Source organism: Rutidosis leptorrhynchoides, chromosome 4, assembly GCF_046630445.1.
Source record: "Rutidosis leptorrhynchoides isolate AG116_Rl617_1_P2 chromosome 4, CSIRO_AGI_Rlap_v1, whole genome shotgun sequence".
Classification (NCBI taxonomy): Eukaryota; Viridiplantae; Streptophyta; class Magnoliopsida; order Asterales; family Asteraceae; genus Rutidosis; species Rutidosis leptorrhynchoides.
The window spans coordinates 562,855,739-562,879,266 of record NC_092336.1 but is presented as its reverse complement, the minus strand read 5'-3'; the positions used below and the strand labels follow the sequence as shown (position 1 = coordinate 562,879,266).

At 36.0% G+C, this 23,528-nt stretch overlaps 2 protein-coding genes across 2 annotated transcripts; one reads left to right on the top strand and one right to left on the bottom strand.

Annotated features, from left to right (window-relative positions):
• Positions 1-856: 856 nt before the first annotated feature.
• LOC139842743 (uncharacterized) lies at positions 857-1,945 on the bottom strand. Its single transcript, XM_071832851.1, has 2 exons — positions 1,672-1,945; positions 857-1,422 (listed from the first exon to the last, which is right to left on the bottom strand). Exons 1-2 carry the CDS (start codon positions 1,943-1,945, stop codon positions 857-859), a joined length of 840 nt encoding a protein of 279 aa, XP_071688952.1.
• A 1,799-nt stretch (positions 1,946-3,744) lies between these two features.
• On the top strand, positions 3,745-4,578 carry LOC139842742 (uncharacterized). Its single transcript, XM_071832850.1, has one exon. It carries the CDS (start codon positions 3,745-3,747, stop codon positions 4,576-4,578), a length of 834 nt encoding a protein of 277 aa, XP_071688951.1.
• Positions 4,579-23,528: the final 18,950 nt, after the last annotated feature.

The window sequence follows — 23,528 nt, the reverse complement described above, 5'->3', positions numbered from 1 at the left end:
CTTCAATCTTTGCAGGGTCAGTAGAAACACCTTCTGCAGTAATCACATGACCTAAGTATTCAACCTTAGGTGTTGCAAAGATACACTTTGATTGTTTAGCATAAAGTGTATTTTACCTCATTAACTGCAGTACCATATCCAAATGCTGCACATGTTCCTCTAGACTGGAGCTATAAATGAGTATATCATCAAAGAATACCAACACATACTTCCTTTAGAACTTCTTGAAAATTTCATTCATTAATGATTGAAATGTGGCTGGAGCATTAGTGAGACCAAATGGCATTACAAGAAATTCATAATGTCCTTCATGGGTACTAAAAGTTGTTTTAGCAATATCATCATCAAACATCCTGATTTGATGATAACCAGACCTTAAATCAAGCTTTGAAAACACTGTTGACCCACTAAGTTCATCAATTAACTCTTCAATAAAAGGAATTGGAAACTTATCTTTCACAGTTTGCTTGTTAAGCTCCCTATAGTCAATACACATTCTCCAACTGCCATCCTTCTTTTTAACCATCACTATTGGTGCAGAAAATAGACTCTGGCTAGCTTTTATGACTCTTGTATCAAGTAATTCAGTAACCATATTCTCTATGGCATCTTTTTGGGTTGGAGGATGCCTATATGTTCTGACATTAATTGGTAGTGTCCCTTCCTTCAAAGGAATTCTGTGGTCATGACTTCTTTTTGGTGGCAGTTTAGTGGGTACTTCAAATTTGTCAGAATATTCCTTCAATAGTTGGGCAATTTGTGGTTCTACTTCCGTTGACCCATTATGTTGTGTGTCCATGCCATAGCAAGTGACATGATAAACACACAAACACATAGATGCCAGATAAGCCCCTTGCTACACACAACTCTTGTCCATTTGCTTACCCTTGACCCACTGCAATGGTGCCTTTTTTCCCCTTAAAACAATTCTATCTTTGTTGTATGTAAATACCATTTTTAATTCATCAAAATTCCATATGATGTTACCCAACTTCTTAAGCCATTGTATGCCCAAGACCATGTCACAGCCCCTAATTGGTATAATCACCATATCATCAATGAATTCCTTACCATTCATTTGCCATTGAAACTGTTTGCATTCCCCAGAACTAGTGATTTTGTTACCTCCTGGTATGCAGACCTGCATGGTACTCATGTTGCTAGCTAAACACCCAACTTTCTTTGCAAATTCTAAATCTAAAAAGTTGTGTGTACTTCCAGAATAAATTAATATGTGAACAACTTTCTTGTTGATGTGACCATAAACCCTCATAGTCTGATAATCAGTTGTTCCAGTCAAAGCATGTAATGAAATTTGTGGAGAGTACTCAATTACCTCATCTGGCACATCAATGTCTTCATGAACTGAGGTTGTTATTTGTATTGCAGGTTCATCCACTTCACTTCCATCTAACCCATCATCTGCCAACACTTATAGTGAGTACATTTGTTCACTACACTTGTGACCTGGGGCATATTTTTTTTTATCACAATAGGAACACAGCCCTTGTGACCTCGTATCTTCAAAATCTTTTTATGACAATTGTCTTTTTGGTGCAGGGTTCTTGACAGGAGCATTGTATGGTGTAGATGCCAATGCTAATCGGTTATTGTTTGAGGGCAGGGTTAGTGTAGTGGTAGCAGTTTGTGATTGGGTTCATGTTTTGTAACCAGAGTAGGTAGTTCTTGGTGTGGATAGTAATGGAGTGAATCTTTTCTTGGTGGCAGTTATGGTGTCTTCTTGTAACTTGGCCAAGCAATATGCATCTTCTAAAGATTTAGGCCTGAACATCCTAACAGGTAACTCAATCTCCTTTTGCAGGCTTGCCAAAAACAAACTAATGCCTTGTTTTATAGTGATCTTTACCTTGTTCAACAATACTTCAAATTCATCCTTGTAGGTTTGCACAGACCTACTTTGTTTAAGATTCTTGAGCTCAGCCATTAGATCTTCAACAATGGATCCAAATCTCTTGAGAATTGCTTCAGAATAGGTGAGCCAATCCACATCTTCACCATAGATTTTCACAAATTTTTGGTGTCAAGTTAAATGTCACAATCCAACAATTTTATGGCCCAACCCACTAAGTTTGTGGCCCAATATGTCAAAATCAAAAAAGGCCCAAGAACCTCATGGAAGTTCACTAGAACTTTCCCATGAGTTCTTCCATGGAATGGTATAGAATGTCCATGGAAATATCTAGACACATGAAGCTTCTAGTTCTTAGATCTTAGCCATCCATTGTATTTAATCCTAGCCATCCATTTTGTGATATGAGTAGTATAAATAGGGGTGGCCTTATTTGGAACATCACACCTCAAATCTTAAACATTCTCTCTTGTAACGCATTCTCAAGCAATATAAGTATTTTCTTCAATTCTATTTGTTCTATAATATTTTGTCTTTTGGTTACTTGAATCGTTATAAGGTCCGAGTAAGGCTGACTTAGTAGAGACTAAGTGCTGCACGTGAGCTTATTGAGATAAGTCTGTGAAATTTGGTATCAAGAGCAAGGTCGATTCAAGGAGATGGCAACCGAGACCGAGAAGAATGTGAGCTCAACAAGTGGTGTGATGGGTGATGAGACTCATGGTCGGGCAGAGACTCGCCAAGGAGCCAAGAAGAACCGAGGTACGTCCAAAGACTTTGTCGCAAACTTGGACAAGAGGATCATGGATGTAGAGACATCCATGGATGACGTGAAAGCAAAGTTCGAAGACATCCACCAACGTTTAGATGGTTTGGACGGGGACTTTGACGAATTGAAATATGATTGCAAGAGTGAAATCAACGTGCTAGACGTTGACATGCGACATAAGATCCATGACTTAAGGGGTATGCTCATGGGTGAGATTACGAAGTTGCGAGGCAAAATGGAGGGGGAGGTCTCCACTATTCACCAACGCCTCGTGGATTTACAAACCAACATGAACTCTTATTTGAGATTCATGGCTAGTGGGGGTGGCAACACTGGATGCAATGCTCTGAAGGTAGACGTTCCTAAGCCGTCACCATTCGTGGGGAAGCGGGAAGCCCGAGCAGTTGATGATTTTATATGGGAGATGGAACAATACTTGGAGGGAGTCAACATAGTGGATGATGCAATGAAGATCAAGATGGCAACCCGTTACCTGAAGGATACCGTAGCATTATGGTGGCATCGTCGATATGGAGATATCAAGAAAGGTACGGTTACTATTGATACTTGGGATGATCTCCTTATTGAACTTAAGAATCAATTCTACCCCAAGAAGGCTCAAAAGGATGCGATGAGTCGTCTACATAAATTACATCATTTCGGGAGGATTCGGGAGTATATTAAAGAATTCACGAACCTTAGCCTGGAGGTCCCAGATATTCCCGATGATATTCTTCTCTTCTATTTTCTAGATGGTTTGCAACATTGGGCTAAAACGGAGTTGGAGAGAGGAGGAGTCCAAGGCCTTGCCACCGAAATTTCTCAAGTGGAGGCACTAGTCGACCATGCTAATAAGAAAGATTCGTTCAAGTCAAAAGATAAGAAGGTGAGCCATGAAAAAGGTGGGGGAGATAAGCCCGCCCAATCAAGGAATGATAATACACGTAAGCCACCAACCGGGAATAACAAGAGCATAAAAACTTCTTACAAGAATGATGGATGTTTCATATGTGATGGACCACATAGAGCCCGAGATTGTCCGAAGAAAGCTAGCCTTCATGCTATGGAAGCTCAAAAGGCGGGTTGTCAGGATGAGGATGTGTGCATGGGATCGATGCAAATACTCAACGCTATCAACGCCAAGGTGGAGGTACCCAAAGTAATGGCTAAAGGACTCCAATTCGTGGAAGTTTATGTTCGAGGAAACCGGGTACGAGCTTTGGTAGATACGGGAGCTACTCATAACTTTGTCTCCACCGAAGAAGCTAAGAGATTGGGGATTAAAGAGATAAAGGAGGGTGGAATGATAAAGACGGTGAACGCGAATGCTAAACTGATTAGTGGGGTGGCTAAAGATGCGCAAGTGAATATTGGAGAATGGGAAGGAATGATTCATCTATCAGTCGTGCATATAGATGACTTCAATTTAGTACTTGGGATGGAGTTCCTAGATCAGGTACGAGGTTTCCCTATGCCGTTCACTAACTTACTGTGTATCTTAGATGGTGGGAAAACTTGTATGGTGTCGACCGAACGTGGAAGCAAGAGTGCATCCAAGTCACTTTCGACCACACAATTCAAGAAGGGATACAACAAGAATGAGACTTGCTATTTAGTGGTAGCAAGGCAAGAGACGGCCGAAGAAAAGGGAAAACTAGAGGTACCCAAGGAGATTGAGAAAGTCCTTGATGAGTTCAAGGATGTCATGCCTAAGGAGTTACCAAGGAAGCTACCACCTAGGAGGGAGATAGACCATGCGATCGAGTTGGAGCCAGGATCAAAACCACCTTCCAAAGTCCCTTACCGAATGGCCCCACCCGAGTTGGAGGAGTTGCGGAGACAACTCAAGGAGTTATTGGATGCGGGATATATCCGTCCCTCAAAAGCCCCTTATGGTGCACCGGTGCTATTTCAAAGAAAGAAGGACGGGTCCTTGTGAATGTGTATAGACTACCGAGCACTGAACAAGGTAACTATCAAGAACAAATACCCAATTCCGCTTATTGCTGATTTGTTCGATCAACTTGGGAAAGTGAGATACTTCAGCATGTTGGACTTGAGGCCGGGATACTATCAAGTACGAATTGCCGAAGGAGATGAGGCTAAGACCACTTGTGTGACGAGATATGGCGCTTATGAATTCCTAGTCATGCCCTTTGGCTTAACCAATGCCCCTGCCACATTTTGTACTTTGATGAATAAATTATTTCACCACTTCCTTGACAAGTTTGTCGTGGTGTACTTGGATGACATAGTCGTGTATAGCGACACCATGGAAGATCATGTGAGGCACTTGAAGCAAGTATTCCAAGTACTAAGGGACAACGAGTTGTATGTGAAGCTAGAGAAATGTTCATTCGGATTAGAGGAGATGGATTTTCTTGGACATAGAATTAAAAATGGGATGTTACTCATGGACGGGGTTAAGGTCAAGGCAATTCAAGAGTGGGAGGCACCAATGAAGGTGACTGATTTATGATCTTTCCTTGGTTTAGTAAACTACTATCGTCGTTTTATCAAGGGATACTCGGCGAAAGCGGCTCCATTGACAGAATTATTAAAGAAGAACAAAGCTTGGTTGTGGGATGAGAAATGTCAAGCAGCATTCGAGGAGTTGAAAGGAGCTGTCATGGAAGAACCGTTGTTGAGACTTCCAGATGTGACCATTCCGTTCGAGTTACACACAGACGCATCGGACTTTGCTATTGGAGGAGTTCTAATGCAAAAGGGTCACCCGATCGCGTTCGAAAGCCGGAAACTTAACGAGGCGGAAAGAAAGTACACTGTGCAGGAGAAGGAGATGACAGTGATGGTTCATTGTTTGAGGACATGGAGGCATTATCTTTTGGGATCAAGGTTCGTGATCAAGACGGATAATGTGGCAACGAGTTATTTTCAAACCCAAAAGAAGTTGAGTCCCAAACAAGCTCGTTGGCAAGACTTCTTAGCCGAATTTGACTATGTGTTGGAGTATAAGCCTAGGAAAGCCAATGTGGTAGCTAATGCCCTAAGTCGTAAGGTGGAGTTTGCAGCGTTCACAAAACCACAATTCTTCCTTCAAGATCGTATAAAGGAGGGATTAGAGCATGATCCTATAGCCAAAAACCTTGTTGGATTGGCTCGAGATGGGAAAATGCGAAGGTTTTGGCTCAAGGGTGATCTATTATTCACCAAAGGAGACCGGTTATATGTGCCTAAGTGGGGTGATCTTAGACGGACAATCTTGAAGGAGTGTCATGATTCAAAGTGGGCTGGTCATCCAGGTATCAAGAGGACGCTGACATTAGTAGAAGGCACTTATTATTGGCCAAGGATGGAAGACGACGTAGAGACGTACGTGCGGACATGCCTAATATGCCAACAAGACAAGATAGAGCAACGCCAACCAGGAGGACTATTATAGCCGCTACCTACACCGAAAGGACCATGGGAGAGTGTTTCCATGGACTTCATTACTTGCTTACCCAAGTCGGAAGGGTGTGGGAGTATTATAGTCATGGTAGACCGATTTTCTAAGTATGGTACCTTCATAGCCGCATCATCCAAAGTTACCGAGAATGAAACCGCAAAACTATTTTTCAAGAATGTGGTGAAGTATTGGGGGATACCGTATGTGATAGTAAGTGATCGAGATCCAAGGTTCACATGGCGTTTTTGGACGGAGTTATACAAGATCATGGGGACAGACTTGAATTTCTCCACGAGTTTTCATCCCCAAACGGACGGACAAATGGAAAGGGTGAATGCACTATTGGAGCTCTATCTTCGACACTGCGTAAGTGCAAATCAACATGATTGGGCTAAGCTTCTTGATATTGCTCAGTTATCTTATAACATGCAGAGGAGTGAGTCCACGGGGAAAAGTCCTTTTGAGTTGCTAACAAGGCGTCAACCATTGACCCCGAATGCCTTGGCCGCTTCATACGATGGAAGAAGCCCATCCGCTTATAGGACGATGAAGGAGTGGTACAAACAGGCCGACTTGGCACGAGCATCACTAGATAAGGCGGCTAAGAAAATGAAGAAATTGGCGGATGAGAAAAGACGACATGTTAAGTTCAAAGTTGGGGACCAAGTAATGGTGAAACTTCTACCTCAACAATTCAAAACATTTAGGAAAGTGCATAATGGATTGATTCGGAGATATGAAGGCCCATTCTCGGTGATTGGACATGTTGGGAATGTATCTTATCGAGTTCAACTACCGTTAAAATTAAAGATTCATCTAGTCTTCCACGTAAATTTTCTAAAACCTTATCATGGAGATGAGGAAAACCCAGAACGAGGAGTTTCCAAACGTGCACCAATGGCAGTTGCGACTTCGTTTGATCCTGAGGTGGAAGATATCTTGTTGCATCGAATGGTATGAAGACGAGGTGTGCCGAGCTATAGAGAATACCTAGTTAAGTGGCGTAACTTACCCGATAGTGAAGCAAGCTGGGAGGCCAAAGACTTATTGATAGTGCTCCAAATGAACATATATTTAGTAGCAATATCCTCCCAATATGTAAATTATTTAGTTGTAATTGTCCTATTGTAAGTTGTAATCATTTATATTAAATAAGTGCGAAGATAAAAGGCGAAAATGACGATTTGAAGACGCAAATGACCAAAAAGCTCAAATGTACAAGATACAATCCAAGTGGTTCAATTTATTGATAAGAAACGTCTAAAAATGACAAGAGTACAAGTTGCGGAACGGAAAGTACAAGATATTAAATTATACGAAAGGACGTTCGAAAATCCGGAACCGGGACCTGAGCCAACTATCAACGCCCGACGCAACGGACTAAAAATTATGAGTCAACTATGCACAAGAATATAATATAATATTTAAATAATTATATAAATTATTTATATATTATATATATTTAAATATAATGTCGACAAGCAAATGGCCAAAAAAATGTGAGCTGGATTCCTGACCTCCGCACTCGCGGAGCTTTAAAGCATAGAACCTCCGCACTCGCGGAGCAGCCAAAATCAGAAATGTCCGATAAATGCAACCAGCTTCTGCCGAGTTCAAAATATATAATAATAATAATAATACTCCTCTGTAATAGTAATAATATATATATATATATATATATATATATATATATATATATATATATATATATATATATATATATATATATATATATATATATATATATATATATATATATTATATATATATAGTATAGTGTAGTTTTATATTAGATTAGTTTTGGGTTATGCAAAGGTTATTTTACGGGTTTTAAAGTCGGAGCTCTGTCTGTGTAACACTACGCGATAAATAATCAATGTAAGCTATGTTCTCTTTTTTAAATTAATGTTTCGTACTTAAGTTATTATTATGCTTATTTAAGACGAAGTAATCATGATGTTGGGCTAAAATACTAAAATTGGGTAATTGGGCTTTGTACCATAATTGGGGTTTAGACAAAAGAACGACACTTGTGGAAATTAGACTATGGGCTATTAATGGGCTTTATATTTGTTTAACTAAATGATAGTTTGTTAATTTAATATGAAGATTTACAATTGGACGTACCTATAAATAACCACATACACTCGATCGGACACGATGGGCGGGATATTTATATGTACGAATAATCGTTCATTTAACCGGACACGGGAATGAATTAATAGTCACTAGAATTATTAAAACAGATGTGAAATTATATACAAGGACACTTGGTGTAATTGTTAACAAAGTATTAGAACCTTGGGTTACACGCAGTCGATATCCTGGTGTAATTATTAAACAAAGTATTAAGACCTTGTTACAGTTTAAGTCCCCAATTAGTTGGAATATTTGACTTCGGGTATAAGGATAATTTGACGAGGACACTCGCATTTTATATTTATGACTGATGGACTGTTATGGACAAAAACCAGACGGACATATTAAATAATCCAGGACAATTAACCCATGGGAATAAACTAAAATCAACACGTCGAACATCATGATTACGGAAGTTTAAATAAGCATAATTCTTTTATTTTCATATTTAATTGCACTTTTAATTATCGCACTTTTATTTATTGTCATTGTATTTAATTGCGCTTTTAATTATCGTACTTTTTAATTTTCTCGCACTTTTATTTATCGAAATTTCATTATCGTTATTTACTTTACGTTTTAAATTAAGTTGTATTTATTTTTAATATTTTACATTAGGTTTTAACTGCGACTAAAGTTTTAAAATCGACAAACCGGTCATTAAACGGTAAACCCCCTTTTTATATATTATTATATATTATTATATATATTTTGTACAAATATAGTTATTTAAAATATAGTGTGAAATAAGCCATCTCCCTGTGGAACGAACCGGACTTACTAAAAACTATACTACTCTACGATTAGGTACACTGCCTATAGTGTTGTAGCGATGTTTAGGTATATCCCATCTGTAAATAAATAATTAAAACTTGTGTAATTTGTAACGTATTTCGTAGTAAAAAATAATAGTATTTCCGTACCCCCACGCTACGACATCAAGTTTTTGGCGCCGCTGCCGGGGAACTCGGCGAAACACTATATTTTTTATTTTTATATATATTTGTATAAATATATTTTTAGAAAAACAATATAAAATTTAAAAAAAAAACGGAACCATTTTGAGTCTACAAACATCCGCACTCGCGGAGCCATTCTGCCATGTGGAACCGCAGTCACGGAGCTGTCTTACACAGCAAACCTGGTACGCAGCATTTAATACGGATTAGGGTTTTATTATTTATTATTATTAATATTTAACCTAATTAGGGTTCTTATTAATTAATATATTTGTATTTAGTTTTAATAATAACTTTTAATATTTAGTTTAATTATTATTATAAATTATATATATTAATATTTTTATATACTAATAATCTAAAAATAATATTTTTATAAAAATTGTACTTTTTACAACTTTTAGTATATTTTTTATATTTTTATCTTTTTATTCGTTTTAGCGTAATTTTTGTATTTTTCGTTCATATTTAGTTTTAAATATACTTTTTCCCATAGTTATTTTTACTTCTAGATTTTTAGGCTTTGCCGTAAAATCTCTTAAGTACTTTTTCTTTAGACTAAGATTTAGGTGCTTTATAATTTTGCGACACCGTTTTTAGTTTTTAGTTCCTTTTTAAGTTATTGCCATTTGGGATATAGTTTTTCTTTTAAGCTTTAATATTTTTAGACGCAACTTTTAATTCTTAAATTTTAGTGCCTTTTAAGTTACGACGCGCTACTTTCTTATTTTTTATTCTGCGACGCCTAATTATTTTTCGCCTTTTTATTTTTCGACGTTTTTCGACGCGCACTCTTTTTCTTTCTTATATCTCGACACTATAGTTTTTAGGACATAGAATTTTTCTATTTCTTCTCTAAAATTTTTTTAAATTTCAACGAAAAATTATTTTAAGTGGTTAAATTGATAGACATCCAAATTTTCTGCTTCGTAGTAATAGTTGGATTTGTTAGTGGCTGAGTTGTGAGCTTCCGATTTAAAGGGTTCTGGCTCCCTGCTGCATCTATTGGCTATTCGAAACGTGGGCAAAAGCAGAAAAGTCTATTAATTTGATAACTTATATAATTTTTATTTTTATAACTAATAGGATAATTAAGTAAATGCACCACATTGTAGCTAAAATTTGGTAATAAGCGCATTATGGAAAATCTCGAGGATATTTTGGAAACTTTTTATGACATCCGAAATCAATTTAATCAATACTCTCAAACGGGTGTTGATGACAATTCGTTCGGTCAATCTTTGATCACGAATGACGAAACAATAACTGGTTGTGAAATCTACGGAGATTATAACTCAACATGGGAATGTTATTATTACGTTCCTATAAAAAATTATGCACCCATAGAATCTGAATGGAATGATTATGAGGAATACAATTCAAATTGGGATTATTCCCAAGAATATATCCAAACTCAACAACCAGAAGACGAGGAAAATTATGTGCCTGAAAATTCTTTAGATTATATGAAAATCAAACTCGAAGAACTTGATGCTCAAAATAAACAAATGAGAGAGTTTGTAAATCGGCAAGCTGAAACTCTATCAGATTACACACCTGTTAATCTGAGGATTCGTGTGCAAGAAAATCTCATATCATCGAATTTTGATGAATTCGAGAGCTCCGAAATCACCAATTATCCCGATGATACTTTTTATTCAGCTTTATTAATTTCACAACATATCGACACATTAGCCTCTACCGACGAAATCAACGATTCATCAATGGATGAAGAAGAAGAAGTAAGGGTGACAAATTGGTACTCTTGGAAAAACGATAACGTTGAAAATTTTACCCCCGAGAGCAAAATGGTGGGACCGATAAGTGTAGTGACCCGAACTTTTCCATGTTTATATATATATTAAATGAAATTGTTATTTATATGATTAAGTGTTTCTAACATATTAAGCAATCAAACTTGTTAAGACTTGATTAATTGAAATAGGTTTCATATAGACAATTGACCACCCAAGTTGACCGGTGATTCACGAACGTTAAAACTTGTAAAAACTATATGATGATATATATATGGTTATATATATATTTAACATGATATTATGATAAGTAAACATATCATTAAGTATATTAATAATGAACTACATATGTAAAAACAAGACTACTAACTTAATGATTTTGAAACGAGACATATATGTAACGATTATCGTTGTAACGACATTTAATGTATATATATCATATTAAGAGATATTCGTACATCATAATATCATGATAATATAATAATTTAAAATCTCATTTGATATTATAAACATTGGGTTAACAACACGTAACAAGATCGTTAACCTAAAGGTTTCAAAACAACACTTACATGTAACGACTAACGATGACTTAACGACTCAGTTAAAATGTATATACATGTAGTGTTTTAATATGTATTCATACATTTTTGAAAGACTTCAAGACACTTATCAAAATACTTCTACTTAACAAAAATGCTTACAATTACATCCTCGTTCAGTTTCATCAACAATTCTACTCGTATGCACCCGTATTCGTACTCGTACAATACACAGCTTTTAGATATATGTATTATTGGTATATACACTCCAATGATCAGCTCTTAGTAGCCTATGTGAGTCACCTAACACATGTGGGAACCATCATTTGGCAACTAACATGAAATATCTCATAAAATTACAAAAATATGAGTAATCATTCATGACTTATTTACATGAAAACAAAATTACATATCCTTTATATCTAATCCATACACCAACGACCAAAAACACCTACAAACACTTTCATTCTTCAATTTTCTTCATCTAATTGATCTCTCTCAAGTTCTATCTTCAAGTTCTAAGTGTTCTTCATAAATTCTACAAGTTCTAGTTTCATAAAATCAAGAATACTTCCAAGTTTGCTAGCTTACTTCCAATCTTGTAGAGTGATCATCCAACCTCAAGAAATCTTTATTATTTACAGTAAGATATCTTTCTAATACAAGGTAATACTCATATTCAAACTTTGATTCAATTTCTATAACTATAACAATCTTATTTCGAGTGTAAATCTTACTTGAACTTGTTTTCGTGTCATGATTCTGCTTCAAGAACTTTCAAGCCATCCAAGGATCCTTTGAAGCTAGATCCATTTTTCTCACTTCCAATAGCTTTATTCAGAAAACTTGAGGTAGTAATGATGTTCATAACATCATTCGATTCATACATATAAAGCTATCTTATTTGAAGGTTTAAACTTGTAATCACTAGAACATAGTTTAGTTAATTTTAAACTTGTTCGCAAACAAAAGTTAATCCTTCTAACTTGACTTTTAAAATCAACTAAACACATGTTCTATATCTATATGATATGCTAACTTAATGATTTAAAACCTGGAAACACGAAGAACACTGTAAAACCGGACATACGCCGTCGTAGTAACACCGCGGGCTGTTTTGGGTTAGTTAATTAAAAACTATGATAAACTTTGATTTAAAAGTTATTCTTTTGGGAAAATGATTTTTCTTATGAACATGAAACTATATCCAAAAATCATGGTTAAACTCAAAGTGGAAGTATGTTTTCTAAAATGGTCATCTAGACGTCGTTCTTTCGACTGAAATGACTACCTTTACAAAAATGACTTGTAACTTTTATTTCTGACTATAAACCTATACTTTTTCTATTTAGATTCATAAAATAGAGTTCGATATGAAACCACAGCAATTTGATTCACTCAAAACGGATTTAAAATGAAGAAGTTATGGGTAAAACAAGATTGGATAATTTTTCTTGTTGTAGCAACGTGAAAATTGGTAACAAATCTATATTAATCATATCCTAGCTAACTTATATTGTATTATATATGTATTCTAATATATTATGTAATCTTGGGATACCATAGACACGTATGCAAATGTTTTGACATATCATATCGACCCATGTGTATATATTATTTGGAACAACCATAGACACTCTATATGCAGTAATGTGAGAGTTAGCTATACAGGGTTGAGGTTGATTCCAAATATATATATACTTTGACTTGTGATCTAGCCTGAGACATGTATACACTGGGTCGTGGATTGATTCAAGATAATATATATCAATTTTTTTTCTGTACATCTAACGTTGGACAACTAATTGTAGGTTACTAACGAGGACAGCTGACTTAATAAATTTAAAACATCAAAATGTATTAAAAGTGTTGTAAATATACTTTGAATATACTTTGATATATATGTACATATTTGTTATAGGTTCGTGAATCGACCAGTGGCCAAGTCTTACTTCCCGACGAAGTAAAAATCTGTGAAAGTGAGTTATAGTCCCACTTTTAAAATCTAATATTTTTGGGATGAGAATACATGCAGGTTTTATAAATGATTTACAAAATAGACACAAGTACGTGAAACTACATTCTATGGTTGAATTATCGAAATCGAATATGCCCCTTTTTATTAAGTCTGGTAATCTAAGAATTAGGGAACAGACACCCTAATTGACGCGAATCCTAAAGATAGATCTATTGGGCCTAACAAACCCCATCCAAAATACCGGATGCTTTAGTACTTCGAAATTTATATCATATCCGAAGGGTGTCCCGGAATGATGGGGATATTCTTATATATGCATCTTGTTAATGTCGGTTACCAGGTGTTCACCATATGAATGATTTTTATCTCTATGTATGGGATATATATTGAAATATGAAATCTTGTGGTCTATTGTTACGATTTGATATATATAGGTTAAACCTATAACTCACCAACATTTTTGTTGACGTTTAAAGCATGTTTATTCTCAGGTGAATATTAAGAGCTTCCGCTGTTACATACTAAAATAAGGACAAGATTTGGAGTCCATGTTTGTATGATATTATGTAAAAACTGCATTCAAGAAACATATGTCGATGTAATATATTTCTATTGTAAACCATTATGTAATGGTCGTGTGTAAACAGTATATTTTAGATTATCATTATTTGATAATCTACGTAATGCTTTTGAAACCTTTATTGATAAACTAAAGGTTATGGTTGTTTTAAAAATGAATGCAGTCTTTGAAAAACGTCTCATATAGAGGTCAAAACCTCGCAACAAAATCAATTAATATGGAACGTTTATAATCAATATGAACGGGACATTTCAGTTGGTATCCGAGCGTTGGTCTTAGAGAACCAGAATTTTGCATTAGTGTGTCTTATCGAGTTTGTTAGGATGCATTAGTGAGTCTGGACTTCGACCGTGTTTACTTGAAAAATGATTGCTTAACATTTTTGTTGGAAACTATATATTTTTAACATGTGAATATTATGTGATATATTAATCTCTTAACATATTTGATATTATGTGATAGATGTCACATGTGATATATTAATCTCTTAACATATTTGATATTATGTAATAGATGTCTACCTCTAGAACAAGTCCCATTGACTCACCTAATAATAATGAAGAGTCAAATGTAAATTGGAATGATTCGTGGACTGATTCACAAGTTCCCGAAGAGGAACCGGAAGAAGAGTCAGAACCGGAAGAAGAATCGGAACCGGAAGAAGAATCAGAACCGGAAGAAGAAATAGAACCAGTGGGGGAAATAATAAAATGGTTAAGTAGAAGAAAATTCTCAACCAACCGACCAAAGTTAATTATGGTCAATGGTGTTTCCGCCAAGGAAGCAAAGTATTGGGAGGATTACCAATTCTCCGATGAATCGGATCCCGACAAGGATTCCGATGATGTTATAGAAATCACCCCAACATATTTTAATAAGGCAAAAGAGAACAATAAGGGAAAGGGCATAAAAATAGAGAAATTTGATTCCAAACACGATGAACTTTATATGTATCGTCAACACCCGTATTTCTTAAGTTGTGACAATAACCCGGGAACCTCTAAACCACCAGGTTTTTCTAAACCAATGTGGAAAACGACGGCTCCTATTAGGGGAACATCATATATCCCTAGAAACTTGGCAAAACGAAACAAAACCGAAGAAGAAGAAACGAGCGAGTCGGAATAATATAGTTGTATTCGTGTGGTGTAATATATGTAATATAGTGTGCTTATGCTTTATGATATATGTAAAAATTGCTTGTATTAATAAGTATTTTTTTATTAATCTAACTCTTGTCTATTTTACAGTATAAAAACACAAAATGGATAGACAACCCAATATTTTAGGAGACCTACTCGGAGACATGATTGATGAAATCTTGTCTAGAGTCGGTCAGAATTCCTCGGCACAACTATTTAAGGCGAGATCAGTTTGTAAGACATTCGAAGAACATTCCAAGAATGCCTTGATTTATAAAAGGCTTTCGTTCGAAAGATGGGGGATATCACATTGGGAAATCCATAAGTTACGATGTGTTTACTTTGACGCATATATTGCGGGGAACCCAAATACTATTTTACACAACGGGTTAAGAAATTATTTTGACTCAATATATCCGAATATAGGACTTCGTGATTTAGAAAAAGCGGCTAACATGCAACATAAAGAAGCATGTTATGTTTACGGGTTAGTAATGTTCGCTTCTCACCAAAGTGAGAACAAGAACATCGGGCTACAACTATTAAACAAAACATTCCCACAAGTGACGGAGCCGGTAATTGGGGTAAGAAATGAGGTTTTTAGGTTATTACGAGACTGTTGGCCATTACGTAACCTTCATCCTTTTAACGACATTACAACACATTGTCTTACTATCGGTCACAACGGTTATGTTCCACAAAACCAAGGATGGGAAGTGGTATTAGTAAAACCAGAATGCATGACTTGTTTCTGGACGTATGAATTACGTGTCTTTATTGCCTTTGCTGAACGCCTTATTTATTAACTAGAATTATCTTCGCAACTACTTTGTATCAAAGTTTTATGTGCTATATTTCATGCTATATGTAAAAAAAAAGCGGTATTGTAAGTTTGCAAGTTATTGTATAAAGGATTGAATATGATAAAAAAAAAATTTTTTGTGATTAGTTTTTCATATAGAATTGTAGTAGTTGAAATGGTATGTTAGCTACTAAGTATGAACTTAACGGGTAGGTACTACCCGAATTAAAGAGTATAAAACGCTAATATGAAGAAAGAGCTTTTATAAATAAGTTCATATTACGCTTTGAAATACTATTGACTACTCTTGATATTCTATATGATTAACTCGTTTCATTTGACTATTTTGAAGGAAATGGCACCGACTACTCGACACACCTTGAATATGAGCGAAGAGGAATTTCGTGCCTTTCTTGCTTCAAACATAGCCGCAGTACAGGCTGCGCTACATACCAACAATAACCTTGGATCTAGCAGTACAGGAAATCGTGTAGGATGCACCTACAAAGAATTCACTGCCTGCAAACCTTTGGAATTTGATGGAACCGAAGGACCGATCGGATTGAAACGGTGGACCGAGAAGGTCGAATCGGTGTTTGCCATAAGTAAGTGTACTGAAGAGGACAAAGTGAAGTACGCTACGCATACCTTCACAGGTTCTGCGTTAACATGGTGGAATACCTATCTAGAGCAAGTGGGACAAGATGATGCTTACGCACTACCGTGGTCAGCATTCAAGCACTTGATGAACGAGAAGTACCGTCCCAGAACCGAGGTCAATAAGCTCAAGATAGAACTTAGAGGGTTACGAACCCAAGGATTTGATATTACCACGTACGAAAGACGATTCACAGAATTATGCCTATTGTGTCCGGGAGCGTTCGAAGATGAGGAAGAGAAGATCGACGCGTTTATGAAAGGATTACCGGAAAGAATCCAAGAAGATATAAGTTCACACGAGCCCGCCTCCATACAACAGGCATGTAGAATGGCTCACAAACTAGTGAACCAGATTGAAGAAAGAATTAAAGAACAGACTGCTGAAGAGGTCAATGTGAAGCAAGTCAAAAGAAAGTGGGAGGAAAATGGTGATAAGAATCACCAATACAACAACAACAGCAATTACAACAATAATCGCAACAACAATCCCAACGATCGCAACATCAATCGCAACTACAACAAACGGCCCAACAACAACAACAACAACAACAACAACAACAACAACAACAACAACAACAACAACAACAACAACAACAACAACAACAACAACAACAACAACAACAACAACAACAACAACAACAACAACAACAACAACAACAACAACAACAACAACAACAACAACAACAACAACAACAACAACAACAACAACAACAACAACAACAACAACAACAACAACAACAACAACAACAACAACAACAACAACAACAACAACAACAACAACAACAACAACAACAACAACAACAACAACAACAACAACAACAACAACAACAACAACAACAACAACAACAACAACAACAACAACAACAACAACAACAACAACAACAACAACAACAACAACAACAACAACAACAACAACAACAACAACAACAACAACAACAACAACAACAACAACAACAACAACAACAACAACAACAACAACAACAACAACAACAACAACAACAACAACAACAACAACAACAACAACAACAACAACTACTACTACTACTACTACTACTACTACTACTACTACTACTACTACTACTACAACAACAATCATCCCAACAACAATAATAACAGCAACAACAACAACAATCAGAAGTAGCTATGCCAAAGGTGTGAAAAGTATCACTCGGGGTTCTGCACCAAATTTTGCAACAAGTGTAAAAGAAATGGTCATAGCGCGGTGAAGTGTGAGGTCTACGGACCAGGGGTTAACAGAACGAAAGGAACAAATGGTGTCGGAACGAGTAATGGCGGAGCAAGTAGTGTCGGAGCAAGTTATGCCAATGTAGTTTGTTATAAATGTGGAAAACCAGGCCACATTATTAGAAATTGCCCGAACCAGGAGAACACGAATGGACAAGGCCGCGGAAGAGTTTTCAATATTAATGCGGCAGAGGCACAGGAAGACCCAGAGCTTGTTACGGGTACGTTTCTTATTGATAATAAATCTGCTTACGTTTTATTTGATTCGGGTGCAGATAGAAGCTATATGAGCAGAGATTTTTGTGCTAAATTAAGTTGCGCCTTTTGATAGTAAATTTTTACTCGAATTAGCAAATGGTAAATTAATTTCAGCAGATAATATATGTCGGAATCGAGAAATTAAACTGGTTAGCAAAACATTTAAGATTGACTTGATACCAGTAGAGTAAGGGAGTTTTGATGTGATAATCGGTATGGACTGGTTAAAAGAAGTGAAAGCAGAGATCGTTTGTTACAAAAATGCAATTCGCATTATACGAGAAAAAGGAAAACCCTTAATGGTGTACGGAGAAAAGGGCAACACGAAGCTACATCTTATTAGTAATTTGAAGGCACAAAAACTAATAAGAAAAAGTTTCTATGCTGTTCTAGCACACGTCTAGAAAGTACAAACTGAAGAAAAGAGCATCAATGATGTTCCCGCCGCAAAAGAATTTCCCGATGTATTTTCGAAAGAATTACCGGGATTACCCCCACATCGATTCGTTGAATTTCAAATAGATCTTGTACCAGGAGCTGCACCAATAGCTCGTGCTCCTTACAGACTCGCACCCAGCGAGATGAAAGAACTGCAAAGCCAATTACAAGAACTTTTAGAGCGTGGTTTCATTCGACCAAGTACATCACCGTGGGGAGCTCCTGTTTTGTTTGTCAAGAAGAAAGTTGGTACATTCAGGTTGTGTATCGACTACCGAGAGTTGAACAAACTTACCATCAAGAAACGCTACCCACTACCGAGAATCGATGACTTATTTGATCAACTACAAGGCTCGTCTGTTTATTCAAAGATTGACTTACGTTCCGGGTATCATCAAATACGGGTGAAAGAAGATGATATTCCAAAGACTGCTTTCAGAACACGTTACGGTCATTACGAGTTTATGGTCATGCCGTTTGGTTTAACTAATGCACCAGCTGTGTTCATGGACCTTATGAACCGAGTGTGTGGACCATACCTTGACAAGTTTGTCATTGTTTTCATTGATAACATACTTATTTACTCAAAGAATGACCAAGAACACGGTGAACATTTGAGAAAGGTGTTAGAAGTATTAAGGAAGGAAGAATTGTACGCTAAGTTTTCAAAGTGTGCATTTTGGTTGGAAGAAGTTCAATTCCTCGGTCACATAGTGAACAAAGAAGGTATTAAGGTGGATCCGGCAAGATAGAAACTGTTGAAAAGTGGGAAACCCCGAAAACTCCGAAATACATACGCCAGTTTTTAGGACTAGCTGGTTACTACAGAAAGTTCATCCAAGACTTTTCCAGAATAGCAAAACCCTTGACTGCATTAACGCATAAAGGGAAGAAATTTGAATGGAAGGATGAACAAGAGAAAGCGTTTCAGTTATTGAAGAAAAAGCTAACTACGGCACCTATATTGTCATTGCCTGAAGGGAATGATGATTTTGTGATTTATTGTGACGCATCAAATCAAGGTCTCGGTTGTGTATTAATGCAACGAACGAAGGTGATTGCTTATGTGTCTAGACAATTGAAGATTCACGAACAAAATTATACGACGCATTATTTGGAATAAGGCGCGGTTGTTTTTGCATTAAAGACTTGGAGGCACTACTTATATGGGGTCAAAAGTATTATATATACCGACCACAAAAGTCTTCAACACATATTTAATCAGAAATAACTGAATATGAGGCAGCGTAGGTGGATTGAATTGTTGAATGATTACGACTTTGAGATTCGTTACCACCCGGGGAAGGCAAATGTGGTAGCCGACGCCTTGAGCAGGAAGGACAGAGAACCCATTCGAGTAAAATCTATGAATATAATGATTCACAATAACCTTACTACTCAAATAAAGGAGGCGCAACAAGGAGTTTTAAAAGAGGGAAATTTAAAGGATGAAATAACCAAAGGATCGGAGAAGCATCTTAATATTCGGGAAGACGGAACCCGGTATAGGGCTGAAAGGATTTGGGTACCAAAATTTGGAGATTTGAGAGAAATGGTACTTAGAGAAGCTCATAAAACCAGATACTCAATACATCCTGGAACGGGGAAGATGTACAAGGATCTCAAGAAACATTTTTAGTGGCCGGGTATGAAAGCCGATGTTGCTAAATACGTAGGAGAATGTTTGACGTGTTCTAAGGTCAAAGCTGAGTATCAGAAACCATCAGGTCTACTTCAACAACCCGAAATCCCGGAATGGAAATGAGAAAACATTACCATGGATTTCATCACTAAATTGCCAAGGACTGCAAGTGGTTTTGATACTATTCGGGTAATAGTTGATCGTCTCACCAAATCAGCACACTTCCTGCCAATAAGAGAAGATGACAAGATGGAGAAGTTAGCACGACTGTATTTGAAGGAAGTCGTCTCCAGACATGGAATACCAATCTCTATTATCTCTGATAGGGATGGCAGATTTATTTCAAGATTCTGGCAGACATTACAGCAAGTATTAGGAACTCGTCTAGACATGAGTACTGCCTATCATCCACAAACTGATGGGCAGAGCGAAAGGACGATACAAACGCTTGAAGACATGCTACGAGCATGTGTTATTGATTTCGGAAACAGTTGGGATCGACATCTACCGTTAGCAGAATTTTCCTACAACAACAGCTACCATTCAAGCATTGAGATGGCGCCGTTTGAAGCACTTTATGGTAGAAAGTGCAGGTCTCCGATTTGTTGGAGTGAAGTGGGGGATAGACAGATTACGGGTCCGGAGATAATACAAGAAACTACCGAGAAGATCATCCAAATTCAACAACGGTTGAAAACCGCCCAAAGTCGACAAAAGAGCTACGCTGACATTATAAGAAAAGATATAGAATTTGAAATTGGAGAGATGGTCATGCTTAAAGTTGCACCTTGGAAAGGTGTTGTTCGATTTGGTAAACGAGGGAAATTAAATCCAAGGTATATCGGACCATTCAAGATTATTGATCGTGTCGGACCAGTAGCTTACCGACTTGAGTTACCTCAACAACTCGCGGCTGTACATAACACTTTCCACGTCTCGAATTTGAAGAAATGTTTTGCTAAAGAAGATATCACTATTCCGTTAGTTGAAATCCAAATCAACGAAAAACTTCAATTCATCGAAGAACCCGTCGAAATAATGGATCGTGAGGTTAAAAGACTTAAGCAAAACAAGATACCAATTGTTAAGGTTCAATGGAATGCTCGTAGAGGACCCGAGTTCACCTGAGAACGAGAAGATCAGATGAAGAAGAAATACCCGCATTTATTTCCAGAAGATACGTCAACACCTCCAACTACTTAAAATTTCGGGACGAAATTTATTTAACGGGTAGGTACTGTAGTGACCCGAACTTTTCCATGTTTATATATATATTAAATGAAATTGTTAAGACTTGATTAATTGAAATAGGTTTCATATAGACAATTGACCACCCAAGTTGACCGGTGATTCACGAACGTTAAAACTTGTAAAAACTATATGATGACATATATATGGTTATATATATATAGTTAACATGATATTATGATAAGTAAACATATCATTAAGTATATTAATAATGAACTACATATGTAAAAACAAGACTACTAACTTAATGATTTTGAAACGAGACATATATGTAACGATTATCGTTGTAACGACATTTAATGTATATATATCATATTAAGAGATATTCGTACATCATAATATCATGATAATATAATAATTTAAAATCTCATTTGATATTATAAACATTGGGTTAACAACATGTAACAAGATCGTTAACCTAAAGGTTTCAAAACAACACTTACATGTAACGACTAACGATGACTTAACGACTCAGTTAAAATGTATATACATGTAGTGTTTTAATATGTATTCATACATTTTTGAAAGACTTCAAGACACTTATCAAAATACTTCTACTTAACAAAAATGCTTACAATTACATCCTCGTTCAGTTTCATCAACAATTCTACTCGTATGCACCCATATTCGTACTCGTACAATACACAGCTTTTAGATGTATGTACTATTGGTATATACACTCCAATTATCAGCTCTTAGCAGCCCATGTGAGTCATCTAACACATGTGGGAACCATCATTTGGCAACTAGCATGAAATATCTCATAAAATTACAAAAATATGAGTAATCATTCATGACTTATTTACATGAAAACAAAATTACATATTCTTTATATCTAATCCATACACCAACGACCAAAAACACCTACAAACACTTTCATTCTTCGATTTTCTTCATTTAATTAATCTCTCTCAAGTTCTATCTTCAAGTTCTAAGTGTTCTTCATAAATTCTACAAGTTCTAGTTTCATAAAATCAAGAATACTTCCAAGTTTGCTAGCTTACTTCCAATCTTGTAGAGTGATCATCCAACCTCAAGAAATCTTTATTATTTACAGTAAGATATCTTTCTAATACAAGGTAATACTCATATTCAAACTTTGATTCAATTTCTATAACTATAACAATATTATTTCGAGTGGAAATCTTACTTGAACTTGTTTTCGTGTCATGATTCTGCTTCAAGAACTTTCAAGCCATCCAAGGATTCTTTGAAGCTAGATCCATTTTTCTCACTTCCAGTAGCTTTATCCAGAAAACTTGAGGTAGTAATGATGTTCATAACATCATTTGATTCATACATATAAAGCTATCTTATTTGAAGGTTTAAACTTGTAATCACTAGAACATAGTTTAGTTAATTTTAAACTTGTTCGCAAACAAAAGTTAATCCTTCTAACTTGACTTTTAAAATCAACTAAACACATGTTCTATATCTATATGATATGCTAATTTAATGATTTAAAACCTGGAAACACGAAGAACACTGTAAAACCGGACATACGCCGTCGTAGTAACACCGCGGGCTGTTTTGGGTTACTTAATTAAAAACTATGATAAACTTTGATTTAAAAGTTGTTCTTCTGGGAAAATGATTTTTCTTATGAACATGAAACTATATCCAAAAAACATGGTTAAACTCAAAGTGGAAGTATGTTTTCTAAAATGGTCATCTAGACGTCGTTCTTTCGATTGAAATGACTACCTTTACAAAAATGACTTGTAACTTATATTTTTGACTATAAACCTATACTTTTTCTATTTATATTCATAAAATAGAGTTCAATATGAAACCATAGCAATTTTATTCACTCAAAACGGATTTAAAATGAAGAAGTTATGGGTAAAACAAGATTGGATAATTTTTCTTGTTGTAGCAAGGTGAAAATTGGTAACAAATCTATATTAATCATATCCTAGCTAACTTATATTGTATTATACATGTATTCTAATTTATTATGTAATCTTGGGATACCATAGACACGTATGCAAATGTTTTGACATATCATATCGACCCATGTGTATATATTATTTGGAACAACCATAGACACTCTATATGCAGTAATGTGGGAGTTAGCTATACAGGGTTGAGGTTGA